General features: G+C 42.4%; 2 protein-coding genes across 5 annotated transcripts in view; one reads left to right on the top strand and one right to left on the bottom strand.

Annotated features, from left to right (window-relative positions):
* Window positions 1-270: 270 nt before the first annotated feature.
* LOC106578310 (IGF-like family receptor 1) lies at window positions 271-5,416 on the top strand. 2 transcript variants are annotated; one of them, XM_045701031.1, is made up of 7 exons: window positions 271-546; window positions 670-862; window positions 989-1,028; window positions 1,295-1,403; window positions 1,572-1,673; window positions 1,853-1,960; window positions 2,779-5,416. In XM_045701031.1, the coding sequence occupies exons 1-7, from the start codon at window positions 438-440 to the stop codon at window positions 3,102-3,104; spliced, it is 987 nt and encodes a 328-aa protein (XP_045556987.1). In that variant the 5' UTR covers window positions 271-437; the 3' UTR covers window positions 3,105-5,416. The 2 variants fall into 2 exon arrangements, with proteins under 2 accessions (XP_045556987.1, XP_014012472.1); XM_014156997.2 differs by having other exon boundaries at window positions 1,835-1,960.
* The window catches only part of LOC106577926 (histone-lysine N-methyltransferase 2B), an 86,206-nt gene continuing 76,457 nt past the window's right edge, over window positions 5,097-14,845 (bottom strand). For all 3 annotated transcript variants that reach the window (XM_014156395.2, XM_045701009.1, XM_045701019.1), the window contains 4 exons: window positions 10,895-11,002; window positions 10,284-10,367; window positions 8,095-8,224; window positions 5,097-7,909 (listed from right to left, as the gene is read on the bottom strand). In XM_014156395.2, the coding sequence (XP_014011870.2) occupies window positions 7,634-7,909; window positions 8,095-8,224; window positions 10,284-10,367; window positions 10,895-11,002 (598 nt within the window). In that variant the 3' untranslated portion in view covers window positions 5,097-7,633. The remainder of the gene's footprint in view (window positions 7,910-8,094; window positions 8,225-10,283; window positions 10,368-10,894; window positions 11,003-14,845) is intronic.

The following is a 14,845-nucleotide window of genomic DNA, read 5'->3' as shown; positions in this document are numbered from 1 at the left end:
TTAGAAACAAGCAATTTCATAAATGTATCAAGTGCAGCGTCTGGTTGCTCCTCATTACACACCATAAACCAGCAAATATTCTTTACATCATCAACATATGAATCACTACACAACTTCTTGTATGACCTCATACACTATATTAGGCCCAGCCTTTGGTATTCCTAGATATGGCTATTATATTGTGATCACTACATCCTATGGATTTGGATACTGCTTTAAAGCAAATTTCTGCAGTATTAGTAAAGATGTGATCAATACACGTTGATGATTTAATTCCTGTGCTGTTTGTAACTAACCTGGTAGGTTGACTCATAACCTGAACCAGGTTGCAGGCACTGGTTAGTTTTTCTTGAGTGGGCAGCTTGATGATACCCTGCTTTCGACAAGTTTTATTTTACTAGCAAACAGCACTGTAGCCTACTCTATTCTACAACGAAATGGGCCACTATTCTGAGAATTGCTCTGATGACTTGGATACATTTTGGGATAAGTTGAGTAAAACATGTGTGCCGTGTCATAAACATTCACAGCATCCGATTCGACCAGGTAAGCTCGACATGCTGCAACGATTGTCTTTATTTTAAATCAAGTTTCGACGTTGCTACGTTATGTTTTTTTCCATGCACAGCGCTCACTTGTGGTCTACAAACAAATCTTATTTTCGTTCAGGGTACGAATTTAGTCCAAACTGTGGCAGGCATGATGATGGGGGAAGATCGGAAGCACCGTATCGACCGTGTGCCGCCCAGAGCTTCAATAACGGGAGCTTCGTGAAATGCCATCCCTGTCTTCGCTGCGCTCCAAATTATCAAAAGCTGTCGGAATGCAACACAACGACAGACACGCAATGCTGCGTAGCGAGGTGAGCGCAAATTCTCTCTGGGATAGCTTCAAATCTTGATATAAAACAAATGGCCATCCTTTCTTTTCCTATCTGGTGCTGAAACTGGGTGCTCTGTTTGAGTAACACTGTAAACCCTATGTCTAGGGACCAGACAGGCTGTTGGAAAGGAGCCCTGAGTACCATGGTGAGTTTCATCTATGATGATGAAGCTGATGATGCTATTTAATTAAGAGCATTTATGTGGTAGTTTTGTGAAGACCACTCAAATTTATCATGGCTGTTATTCTTCTATAGACCTAAATTACATCAATAACAGTGTCACAGTGAGGCTATTTATTCACAAATGTTTTCGATTTTGGTCAATGTCTTCCCAATAGGGCACTGAGCAAACAAACCAAAGTTATTCAATCAGGAATAACAGAGTTAATGTTGACTTCACATCAATTTCAGACTCAACAGGTCCAACGGTCAACAACCATAAGGGTCCAAGTGTCAACATCAAGTCCCACCACAGCCATACACATTGATCCAGGATTACATGATTATTCTGCAACTGCATGTAAGTTCCAACCCAAGCCCCAAATATGAGCCATTTCAGAAGTCATTTAAAAGGTACTGAGTTTGATAATACCAGTCCTTCACCATTCAAAAAGATGACTAAACTGCTTTGTTAGGATACTGCTGAACATGTCTAACTGCTCATTGTCACACTCCTGTGTTCTTTCAGGGATAGTGCTTACTGTCATCTTGGTTTTCTCTGCACTTGCATTTCTCTTATTCATCTATATTAAGAAGAGAAGGAGAAGATCAAGAGCTTTTTGCTTCAGAGGTGAGCAGGGTGATGAGCACTAGGGAGATTAAAACATGTCAAACTGTCATGCTTAATTAACGCAGACCAACTGGTTTGACACGTTTGCTTAAAACCGCTTTAACTCTTCCACTTACCTTACTCTGTGTAAAAAGCACTTATTTCCTGTCCTATGTTTGAAGGGTTGTGGTTTGACACAGATAAGGAAAATACCCACCAACGGTCACGGAGCAGTAAGACAACAGCAGCTGTCAATGAAGATGTTGCTCTGCTACAGTCAGAGACCAGGAGCCTAGAGGACATTTTGAGTGAGTTATCAAGTGCTATTACTAAGACCTACTACCAGTCTGTTATTCATTGGTATTACTAGTACCTCTACATCACTACTCTTCCATAAGTTGCAAAAAGGCTTTAGCGCGCAACTTGAATTTCAGCACAAATCTCCAATGACATTTGGCTGGTTCAACGAAATGGGTCCCTTTTGTGTATCTTTTATATTTTAAGTAGAAATTGTGCCCCATATTTAATTTTAAAAGCCTGTTATATTAAATGAAGTGCCCTTTAATGTAGACCACACGGATAATTCAATGAAGACTGAAAAGACGTTTAACTGTTCCTTTTTAAATAATTGTTTCAAAAGAAACATTGAACATCTAATAGTCAAATCATAGTGTAAAAGCAGGTGAGCTGGTTCTACTGTCAATTTTCTGGTGTTTTGTGGTGGAAAACTGAGTGGGTCAAGCAGAACACGTCAAGCCTGTTACCCAACAATTTACATTCATTTGCCCCTCCCGGTTGCACACAAGCTTCCATTCACCCTGTCAAAAATCATCAACCATGTTAGTCAACCCTGTTACTTTATTTGGCACTTAATATAGTCATTATTTTATTTAACCTCTTGAGATGGGAAATCGTGTTTTTGATTAAGTTGACCATATGCTCTTCATGACAATGTTAAAATGAGGTGAAATCAGGCTTTTCACCACACAGTTACACTACCGAAAAGGGACTCATTTCGTGGAACGACCCATTAATACTTGATTTACGCATTTGGCTCTGGATTGACACAAGTCAGCATTACAGACACGTCACTCACCTTTAGTGATATTTCCCCTCGTCTCACCAGGTCCTGACCTCCAGTCTGCACCACTGCAGACGGTTCTGGACAACCTGGATGTTCTAGAGGAGCTTGTGATCCTGCTGGACCCGGAGAGGCCTGGTGGGGTGAAGAACACCAGCCACCTAGCATCTCGCTGCTCATTCCCCGCCACCTGGATTACCTACACCTACTCCCTGAGGGAGAGCAAGAGCCCCTTGAGGGCCGTGCTGGAGGGGGTCACCACCAAGCACCCAGAGTGGACTGTAGGACACCTGGCCAGGTTGCTGAGAGAGATGGACCGGAACGACGCAGTGGCGGTGCTCACCAAGCTCAGCTTGCTTAAGGTGTTCTAGTCTGGGTGTGTTCTGTGTTGGGTCTGGAAGAGATGGCTCCATCCAGATACAACCGCAAGTCTCTACCCCCTGCCAAGGCACTGAGATAACAGGAGGGCCAGAAGGAGGCATGCTTTTCTTGGGGACCCCAAAGCCCCAAGGCAGTGATTGGGAACACTGTTCTTTTGCATTAGGGATCAAGTAAGATAATTAACTGCGATAACATGGCACTTATCACTTAAAGCAGGGACGTTAACCCCGGTGTCCTGAAAAAGAAGAGCTGCACACTCTAGGAGCTCCGATGCAAGAATATACTAACCTAATAACCAACGTTTTGACAGACAAGCTGTCTTCATCAGGTTATAATGACAAACACTGTGGGGTGACTAGTTTATATTGTGTCAAAGGACACACACAGGTGTCTGTAATCATGACCGGGTGTGGCTTGATATCATTGGTTCATTTTCAGATATAAATAGAACATACAAAAAACATGAATGGATAGCATACAATCATAGATAACATTTTGCTACATAGGCCTACAAACATTTATAATGAATAGCAAGATCACAGTAATGGCTTCAGATCAAAGTCTACGTTGAGACCGAGGGGAGCAAGGGTCTTTAAATTAAAGATCCAGGCAGCCTCTCGTTTTAACAAATTGTCGAGGTCATCCCCTCTCCTAGGGAGGGTGACGTGTTTGATGCCGATATAACGTAGGGACGAAATCGAGTGTTCATTTTTACCACAAGGACAAGTTCTATGATAAATAACTGCCTTAGTAGAGCATGTGATAACACCTTTGATTGGGATCTGTTTCCCTGTTTGGGGGTGTTTAAAGGATCTACATTTGTAAGTGACATTGTATTGAGCGCAGCTGTTACACTTGTAGTTTCCATCCAGTAGAGGTGCAAATAGACATTGTGCAGGAGTATTTTGGGGTGGTAAATCAGTTTACCAACTGATCAGAGATTTCTGCCCCGTGAAAATACCACCAAGGGAGGGTCAGAAAACACATTACCGATACTGTCATCGGATTGTAGAATGTGGTAATGTTTGTGAACGATTCCCTTAATTTGTTCAGCGCACTTTAAATGAGGGGTAGTGAGGATGCAAGAATGCTTCTTTTTGTGAGACTGTCCTTGAAAGAGATAAAGGACATTTTAATGTTTCTGCCATTCTTATCTCATTTCTGTGTTCTATACACCTATTTCTGTGTTGTACAGTCAGCCATGCAAGTGGCTGACTGTACAAATCACACCTATGAGTAGCTGCAATTTGGCAGTAGGCCCAGACCGTGTTTTGAGAACAAACGAAAGATCTCAGTTTCAAGGTATCAGCTTAGAGAAAGAAGCCTCGTGAGTTGTTGGTCTGTCATGTTATGAAACAAAACAGTAATGAATTATGCCAAATCATGCAAATATAACTAGTCTGTGTATAGCCGTATATAAGACAACGGTTGGGACTGCCCCGGCAGAGTTTTTCTGACAGACATGTACTATAGTGCATTGAGTTGGTTGGAACCTCTCCAGCACGCTGACAAATAAACAATTATTCATTTAAGATTGAGTGTCCCTGTGTAAGAAATGGTTTTGGATTTTTGTACCCCCTCTCCTTGAATTTTCTTTGCATCTCAGCCATATTTCTGTCAATCTGATTGTTTTTGATTCGACAGAATTGGGTGTAGGGCAAACTGTATTTCATGGGAAGCGGGTGAATGCTATCAGCCCTCAAACTGTTACGATCAATAGGTTTCCTGTAAAGATCAGTATATAGAACATTATCCTCACACAAAATCAGAAGATCAAGGAAACTGGTTTGATGTGTTTCAGATGGCATAGTAAATCTCAGGTGCTCAGAACAAGTGTTAAGTTCCCAATCTGGCCCTCACAATCATTATCATCTTATGTCAAACGTAATATCACCAACCAATGATATTGCTGTATTTATACATTGCATGTTATATAAATGTCATATTAGCGTTTAATTCAATTTTCAAATGATCAAGTCCAATTTGTTCAAACATCTTAACATCTTTATTAAGCAAATAACATTATAAATAAAAAAAGTGCATAGAAAAATTAAATGGGTTTAGAAATATGTATACAATTATTTACAAACTCAGGGTTTATTTGTACAAGGTAACAAAGACAAGTTCACGTCTTTAACACTTTGTTATACTTTAAAATAACCCTACCATATAGAACATACAGCTTTCTGAACCATTTCTGGGAGAGATCGTCATGGTAACTTCAGGTTTCCAACTAGTGCTTTGCATGTTTCATCGAACACACATGCCAGCTCTGCAGGACATTAAAACCAAGTTACTCTTATTATATTGTCATCATCCTCTTTTTTGCATTAGTATTCTTTCTGTCAGAACAACTGAGGTAGAATCCTGGCAAGAGGTTGGGGAGTGGAGTGGGCATAGAGAAACTTTCTGCTCTGAGCGGTGTTCCCACATCTGGTTTTAAGCGGAAAAGGAAGCATGGTTAAGGATAGCCGTAACCCTGAAAAACAGATTCATCCTGTTATTGGCAAACTAAGGGTGTTAAATGATTGACACATGGGAATACAGGCTCCATCTCACCGATTGGTCGCGCAGGCTGGTGGCCTAAGCTTTTCCTTACTGGGTAATAATTTCCAAAAGGACAGTGCTCATTTCCTTTAGATTATTATCTCTAGCTTGAAAGGTTCTCTGTAGCACGCAGATGGGAAGAACAGCGTGGACTCGCATGCTTGATATCCTCCTGTTATAAGCCCTGCCGATACTAAGGCCTGCTGTACTTTCTCCATGAAAATTCTACCAGAACAAAGAAATACAATCAAAAACAATTCAAAAATACGTGCTTTAGAACAATGTCTTGTGTAAAGGCTGAAATGTAATACACAACTGTCCTCAAACATCAAGGTTCAAATAAGAGAAAGAAGTAACAAATTAAACAAAAAGAGGAAACGAGGGGAGGAAGATTTTCCACTAGACCACCATTTATACAAAGCACAGCTAGTTTCACCAGTCCAAAATCTGAACAGAAACATGAATAAATACAACTATTCTAGAGCTCAAGCAATCTCTTATTGTAAAGATGTGAACAACAGTGTGCACATTTGATGTCCTAATATGTCTGACTGAACTGACTGACAGCGTTGTATGACAGCAAACGTTAATGTGCTGAGTGCATTCTCTCCCTATCTGGGTTTTACACCAAGATTTGATTCTCTCTTCAAGCCATCCTACTGAGCAACATACAGTACTAGCCTAATGCTATGCTTGAGATCTCCAGTGCACAGGGGTGCTGTCAGTCCACACAGTCGGGTATATATATAGAGAGTTTATAACACATCTCTTAGTGGTGTAACATGGACAGTGTTCCACCCTTTGTGGATTGCAGAGAATGTCAGAGAGAAGTCAGTACTTTGTTAACTCCACTGAATGTTGAGAAATATGGAGTCTGGATTTTGTTAGTTCACTAAAGATGTGCAACTGTAGCAAAGAAGTAGGCCTAATATTATTGCAAAAAGGTAATCAGCATTTGTCATGATAGTAACAAAATATATTTTAAAATAAAAAAAGACGCACTGAGGTTTCCAGCTAAACTCGTCACTCTTGGATTGGGTAGTGTTTGCTACATACAAAAATGTTGAAGGGAAAGTTCTTAAAGATATGATTTAGCTGCAGCAAACTCTTTAAGGGTGACACTAACCGTTATCTAACCGTTTAACTGAACATAATGGAGGTCCCTTCCCCGGTCTGTGTGAGAGGGGAGTGGAGAATGGATAGAAAAATAGGTATTATTAGCAGGGTCTCTGACCTAGGAGCCAAAATGCCTACGGCCCATCATATCTAGCACCATGGTTCTCTTAACAGTCAACGGAAAGCAAATATGTACAACCTGACGCATGATGAGCACTGAAATATAATTTCAAATAAATAAAACAATGATTAAAGGATCAAGTAAAGATAGAGATATAGCTAAGGGATCGACTAGAGAGGATGGAACCAACATGATTATGGGTGTCGAAATTAAAACTCTCCTCTTGCCCCCCCCCCGACAAAAAAGATGAGGAATCTCTCCAAGTCTAGCTTTTCTGGTCCACCATTATTTCAACAGAAAGTGCTTGACGTTATGGCGTCAAGGAAAATACCTTCATGCAACAAAGAACCAGCATAACCACAAGTTGTCTGCAGCGTTCAGTTTCCTGTTCTCAAGAAAAAAACCACGCTATAGCGGTAGCTACTTCCGCGCTCTCCTGTGGCGAACTTGCCCAACCTCTGGCAAGTGCATATCGGTTAGGAGCCAATGTGAGCTTATGGATGCATGTCCCTGTGTGGTGCTCCTCTTCCCTCTTGGTCCCCATCTCCTGGCCCTGGTTCCTCTCCCAGTCTCTTCGTAGTGGCTCATCTTCTCCTGTATTTTCTCCTCCCAACCCAGTAAAACCTTAATTTAAGGCTTTTAACCTCTTCCCCTGTTGCCTCTGCTCTCACCCCCTCCCCTAGTGCCTTGTTCCCCCTGCAGAGATTGTGGCAGTACCACATCCTCCTCCTGCCCCTAGTTGAGGAAGCGTCTGCATTTCCGGGCCCCGCAGTTGCAGTTGAGCTTGCTTGCTGGGTCTTCGATGGGGAACTTGTAGTCGTAGGTGAGCTCCTCGCCCCGGTAGATCTTGCGCAGGGCGAAGATGACGATGTGCTTCTGACCCTCCACGTTGATGACGCGCGAGTAGCAGTTGGGCTCGCACGAGTGGTTGATGAAGCGCGCCGCATTGCCATGCATGGTGGCGTCCACCACGTCAAAGTCATCGATACGGAACATGTAGCAGCCGATACCCTGTGGAGGAAGGAGGGAAAAGAGACAGGGGGCTTAATATGTGTTTCTTAAACTATGTTGGTATCAATAACATTTATTCATTCAAGCCCACAATTAGTGGACTTAAAAAAAGTCCAACTAAGATCGTTGGGACAAACCATAGGGCTTATGTCGTCTCAAACACACTCTGGACTGATTGATCTCACCTTGCCATCGTAATACTTCTCTCGCTTGTCTGTGAGCACTGAGCGAATGACGATGCCGGCATACTCGATGACCATCTCCTGAGCATCGATGTTCCTCTTGCAGAACAGACCTCGGCCGTGGATAGCAGACCTACACCAGAGAGATGTCAGAAGAGGTTCAAGTATGAACAACAGTTTCCATAGCTAATCTCCTTGGCTATTAAAAGGATGCAATGGATCACATTATTTTTATTATTTGATCCTGAGTCAATGGAAATTCATGTTACTCATTTTGCAGCAGAATAACAGAATAGCAGGAAAGGGAGAAGCAGGAAATATAAACCATGCCTCAGTCCCTAGTTTGCTGTGATAGCTGTAGAGCAGTGGTTCTCAAACTTTCTATAGTCCCGTACCCCTCCAAACATTCAACCTCCAGCTGCATACCCTCGCTAGCATCAGGGTCAGAGCACTCTCAGATGTTGTTTTTTGCAATCATTGTAAGCCTGCCACACACACACACACACACACACACACGATACATTTTTTAAACATAAGAATCAGTGTGAGCTTTTGTCACAACGCGGCTCGTGGTAAGTGACAAAGAGCTCTTATAGGACCATGGCACAAATAATAATAATAATCAATAATTTCTCTTTATTTAACCATCTTGCATATAAAACCTTATTTGTTCATCAAAAATGGTGAATACCTCACCACAGGTTAATGAGAAGGGTGTGCTTGAAAGGATGCACATAACTCTGCAATGTTGGGTTGTATTGGAGAGTCTCAGTCTTAAATCATTTTCCAGTCTCTGCCTGTATTTAGTTCATGCTAGTGAGGGCCGAGAATCCACTCTCACATAGGTACGTGGTTGCAAAGGGCATCAGTGTCTTAACAGCGTGGTTTGCCAAGGAAGGATACTCTGAGCGCAGCCCAATCCAGAAATCTGGCAGTGGCTTCTGATTAAATTCAATTTACACAGAACCGCTTGTTGCAATTTCGATTTCTCTTGTTCAGATATCAGTAAGTAGACTGGAGGCAGGGCATGAAAGGGATAACAAATCCAGTTATTTGTGTCATCCGTTTCGGGAAAGTACCTTCGTAATTGCACACCCAACTCACTCAGGTGCTTCGCTATATCACATTTGACATTGTCCATAAGCTTGAGTTCATTCGCACACAAAAAAAAAAATCATACAATGATGGAAAGACCTTTGTGTTGTCCTTGTTAATGCAGACAGAGAAGAGCTCCAACTTCTTTATCATAGCCTCAATTTTGTCCAGCACATTGAATATAGTCACAGAGAGTCCCTGTAATCCTAGATTCAGGCGAGAAAAAACATTTCCCAGATAGGCCAGTCGTGTGCGAAACTCGTCATCATGCAAGCGGTCAGACAAGTGAAAATTATGGTCAGTAAAGAAAACATTAAGCTCGTGTCAATACTTTCCCCCTTGATAACCAGCGCACTTCTGCATGTTGTAAAAGTGTTACTTGGTCGCTGCCCATATCATTGCATAGTGCAGAAAATACACGAGAGTTCAGGGGCCTTGCTTTAACAAAGTTCACCGTTTTCACGGTAGTGTCCAAAACGTCTTCAAGCTGTCAGGCATTCCCTTGGCAGCAAGAGCCTCTCGGTGGACGCTGCAATGAGCAACTGCTCGCACGAGTGTTATCACTCCACTGTGTCTCCCTGTCATGGCTTTTGCACCACCAGTACAGATAACAACATGAGCAGCAGCTACGTTTGGCTACATACGGACCGTTAGTGGAATTCCCGTGAGAAAGTAACGGTTAATGTGATTGGATGTTAATCATTTCACTAGGCTACCTGTATTTGACATTGTGTTATTTTACAGAACACTAGATGGTTTCATTTTATTTTTGGCAGTGAAACGAGGCTACTCAGGCGACAAAAAAACCTTACCCAAATGTATAGCCCCGTTGAAAAATATAAATGGACTGTTTGAAAATGTGGGGCAGAAAAGGGAACCACATTTTTATTTGGCGTACCCCCGTACCCCAGTTTGGGAATACCTGCTGTAGAGAACCACAGTGACTGCTTCCTGTCCAGACAGACTGCAAATGACCTATTGTGGGGTCAGTTTGCACCCCACTGAGAAACGCATGAGCTCTTTAGCCCAGAATCATGATCATAGCCACAGGCTCTGTCCATAGTATTGGCTTTGACCAGGACTAGATGTGTGCTGACCTGTACACGCCTACAGCCTCCTTAGATGTCCTCTCCAGATGTCTAAAGCGCATGGCCATGGGGAGCTCCAAGCTAGTGGCACGTCTAGGAGAAAAGGCATAAGCAGAGAAGATGAGCTTCTGACCTTTCACGTTGAACTCTTGGAAAAGAGTCACTAGAGACTCTAAGACACAAGAGGGTAGAACACATTTGTAACATTTCTTGTTTGGGGGAAATAGTTGCAGAAATGACGGAATGGTTTAGTCCAACCACAAAGATCACTTTAGGGGAGTTACAAATACAGGAATGGACAACATTTCAATAGTGAATTAGTCACAGCTTTGAAAACGATTGTGTAAACCTGTAGTTGTACAGCTGGCTCCTTTGTTACTCATCAGACCGAACGAATACATTGATATGTCTACCAACTTATAAATGGATCATTTGTTGATGTGAAAGTTGTTTTTCAAAGGAACAACATTTGCAGCCATGTACAACAAGTTCTAAGAATGTTCCGCTAGACAAGATCTTTCATGGACTAGCTACTGCAGTATTTAAGCCAAAGTTTCCTTTTTTAAGATGTTAGCATTTAGCTAGCTTCCTTTGCGATGGCCAGCATTCTGTAATCTGACCTTGTGGATTTGAGTGGGACTTCATCCTCCTCCTCATCGTAGGGGTTGATGTCAGGGAGCTGGCGGTGCTGGGAAGCCAGGAAGTTGAACATGTCGAAGGTGGACTTCCTGTAAGAGAAGACAGGAACAAGGCGTTATGTTACATTTTACAGTATGCAGACTTTCTTTATCATAGTTATTTTTTGCCCAGCACTGGTGTAGAATTTGGGATGTGGACATCATACAGGTCTTATTTCCAGCTTACTCCGACTGTGGAGTTGGAGATGACTCACATCGAAACACAACAACCACAGACATCCTTTGTTCCGACAAACCTGACAGCTGTCTACATTCAAAACAGACATTTCACCAATACTCCACACAGAGAGACTAGCTTTCACTGAAGTTGAAAACCACCTACAGACGGGAAAACCCAGATTCACTAGACATTTGCTAGACAGTGGTATGGGTTGACCAACTGCAATGTCAGGACAAAATAATGCCGGTTCCCACCATTACACTTGTGGTGATTTACCAAGTCTCAGAAATTTCCAAATGAATACATTTGTATTTATTAAACTTCTTCCAAACTATGACTAATGATTAGGGTTGCACATTTTGGGGAATATTCAGAAGTGGAAACTTTCCATGGGAATTAACGGGAATATATGATTATTAACGGAAATACACTACCGTTCAAAAGTTTGGGGTCACTTAGAAATGTCCTTGCTTTTTAAAGAAAAAATGTGCTTTTGTCCATTAAAATAACATCAAATTGATTAGAAATACAGTGTAGACATTGTTAATATGTTGTAAATGACTATTGTAGGTGGAAATGGCTGATCTTTTATGGAATATCTACATAGGCGTAAGAGGCCCATTATCAGCAACCATCACTCCTGTGTTCCAATGGCACGTTGTGTTAGCTAATCCAAGTTTATCATTTTAAAAGACTAATTGATCATTAGAAAACCCTTTTGCAATTAATTATGTTAGCACAGCTGAGAACTGTTGTTCTGATTAAAGAAGCAATACAACTGGCCTTTGGACTAGCTGAGTATCTGGAGCGTCAGCATTTGTGGGTTCGATTACAGGCTCAAAATGGCCAGAAACAAAGAACTTCCTTCTGACACTCGTCAATCTATTCTTGTTCTGAGAAATGATGGCTATTCCATGCGAGAAATTGCCAAGAAACTGAAGATCTGGTACAATGCTGTGTACTACTCCCTTCACAGAACAGCGCAAACTGGCTCTAACCAGAAAAGAAAGAGGAGTGGGAGGCCCCGGTGCACAACTGAGCAAGAGGACAAGTACATTAGTGTCTCTAGTTTGAGAAACAGACGCCTCACAAGTCCTCAAATGGCAGCTTCAATAAATGGTACCCGAAAAACACCAGTCTCAACGTCAGCAGTAAAGAGGCGACTCCGGGATGCTGGCCTTCTAGGCAGAGGACCTCTTGCTCAGTTGTGCACTGGGGCCTCCCACTCTTTCTATTCAACAGTCATTTACAACATTAACAATGTATTTCTGATCAATTTGATGTTATTTTAATGGACCAATTGTTTTTGCTTTTCTTTCAAAAACAAGGACATTTCAAAGTGACCACAAAACTTTGAACAGTAGTGTATATGCAAATTAATATTAATACCATCCTGATGTCCTAGCCATGTCTGAATCCTGGCTTAGGAAGGCCACCAAAAATTCTGAAATTTCCATCCCCAACTACAACATTTTCCGCCAAGATAGAACTGCCAAAGGGAGTGGAGTTGCAATCCACTGTCTGCAGAGTTCTGTCATGCTATCTAGGTCTGTGCCCAAACAGTTCGAGCTTCTACTTTTAAAAATCCACCTTTCTAGAAATAAGTCTCACTGTTGCCACTTGTTAAAGACCCCCCTCAGCCCCCAGCTGTGCCCTGGACATCATGTGAATGAATTGCCCCCCATTTATCTTCAGAGTTCGTAATGTTAGGTGACCTAAACTGGGATATGCTTAACATACCGGCCGTCCTACAATCTAAGGTAGATGCCGTCAATCTCACACAAATGATCAAGGCACCTACCAGGTACAACCCTAAATCTGTAAACACGGGCACCCTCATATATATCATCCTGAACAACCTGCCCTCTAAATACACCTCTGCTGTCTTCAACCAGGATCTCAACAATCACTGCCTCATTGCCAGCGTCCGTAATGGGTCCACGGTCAGACGACCACCCCTCACCACTGTCAAACGCTCCCTAAAACACTTCAACAAGCAGGCCTTTCTAATCGACCTGGCCCGGGTATCCTGGAAGGATATTGACCTCATTCCGTCAATAGACGATGCCTGGTTATTCTTTAAAAGTGCTTTCCTCACCATCTTAAATAAGCATGCCCCATTAATTTAAAAAAAACTAAGAACAGATATAGCCCTTGCTTCACTCCAGACTTGAATGCCCTTGACCAGCACAAAAACATCCTGTGGCGTGCTGCATTAGCATCAAATAGCCCTTGTGATACGCAACTTTTCAAGGAAGTTAGGAACCAATATACACAGGCAGTTAAGGAAAGCAAAGGCTAGCTTTTTCAAACAGAAATTTGCATCCTGTAACACAAACTCCAAAAAGTTCTGGGACACTAAAGTCCATGGAGAATAAGAGCACCTCCTCCCAGCTGCACTGAGGCTAGGAAACACTGTCACCACCAATAAATCTACGTTAATCTAGAATTTCAATAAGCATTTTTCTACGGCTGGCCATGCTTTCCACCTGCCAACTCCTACCCCGGTCAACAGCTCTGCACCCCCCACAGCAACTTGCCCAAGCCTCCCCCATTTCTCCTTAACCCAAATTCAGATAGCTGATGTTCTGAAAGCGATGCAAGATTTGGACCCCTACAGATCAGCTGGGCTATACAATCTGGACCCTCTCCTTCTAAAATTATCCGCCGCAATTGTTGCAACCCCTATTACACCTCTCTTTCGTATCGTCTGAGATCCCTAAAGTTGAAAGCTGCCGCGGTCATCCCCCTCTTCAAAGGGGGAGACACTGTAGAACTAAATACAAACAGTTACAGGCCTATATCTATCCTACCCTGCCTTTCTAAAGTCTTCGAAAGCCAAGTTAACAAATAGATCACCGACCATTTTGAATCCCACCGTACCTTCTCCGCTATGCAATCTGGTTTCCGAGCTGATCATGGATGCACCTCAACAATGCTCAAGGTCCTAAACGATGTAACCGTCATCGATAAAAGACAATACTGTGCAGCCTTCTTTATTTCACCACTTTGACCCATTTATTGCTTTACCTCACTAATCTTACTACATTTGCACACACTGTATATAGATGTTTCTATTGTGTTGACAGTAGGTTTGTTTATCCCATGTGTAACTCTGTGTTGTTTGTGTCGCACTGCTTTGCTTTATCTTGGCCAGGTCGCAGATGTAAATGAGAACTTGTTTGATGTTTTTTTGCATACATCATCCAGGAGGATCCTCTTGATGGGGCTGTCCATATGGCCATTTCTTGGAGAGACTCCTTCCCCTCCAGGAGACTGTCAAATATGACAACACCACCATCCCAACGGGTGTTGCTGGGCAGCTTCGATGTGGTGCTCTTATTCTTCTCACTTTGCTTGTTGAGGTAGATTGCTGCTATAACTTGATGACCCTTCACATACCTAACCATTTCCTTGGCTCTCTTGTAGAGTGTATCCATTGTTTTCAGTGCCATGATGTCATTGAGGAGCAGATTCAAAGCATGAGCAGCACAGCCTATGGGTGTGATGTGAGGGTAAGACTCCTCCACTTTAGACCAAGCAGCCTTCATGTTTGCAGCATTGTCTGTCACAGGTGCAAATACCTTCTGTGGTCCAAGGTCATTGATGACTGCCTTCAGCTCATATGCAATGTTGAGACCAGTGTGTCTGTTGTCCCATGTGTCTGTGCTCTTGTAGAATACTGGTTGAGGGGTGGAGATGTAGTTAACCTG

Source organism: Salmo salar, chromosome ssa02, assembly GCF_905237065.1.
Source record: "Salmo salar chromosome ssa02, Ssal_v3.1, whole genome shotgun sequence".
Classification (NCBI taxonomy): domain Eukaryota; kingdom Metazoa; phylum Chordata; class Actinopteri; order Salmoniformes; family Salmonidae; genus Salmo; species Salmo salar.
The sequence above is the reverse complement of the archived record's forward strand: the minus strand, read 5'-3'. Positions and strand labels throughout refer to the sequence as shown.

Bases quoted from the DNA above. Each gene is read 5' to 3' on its own strand.
- LOC106578310 (XM_014156997.2), top strand. From the start codon at position 438: ATGGGCCACTATTCTGAGAATTGCTCTGATGACTTGGATACATTTTGG. The intron at 547-669 runs GTAAGCTCGACA...ATTTTCGTTCAG, and splicing joins ACAGCATCCGATTCGACCAG to GGTACGAATTTAGTCCAAAC. The intron at 1,404-1,571 runs GTAAGTTCCAAC...GTGTTCTTTCAG, and splicing joins TGATTATTCTGCAACTGCAT to GGATAGTGCTTACTGTCATC.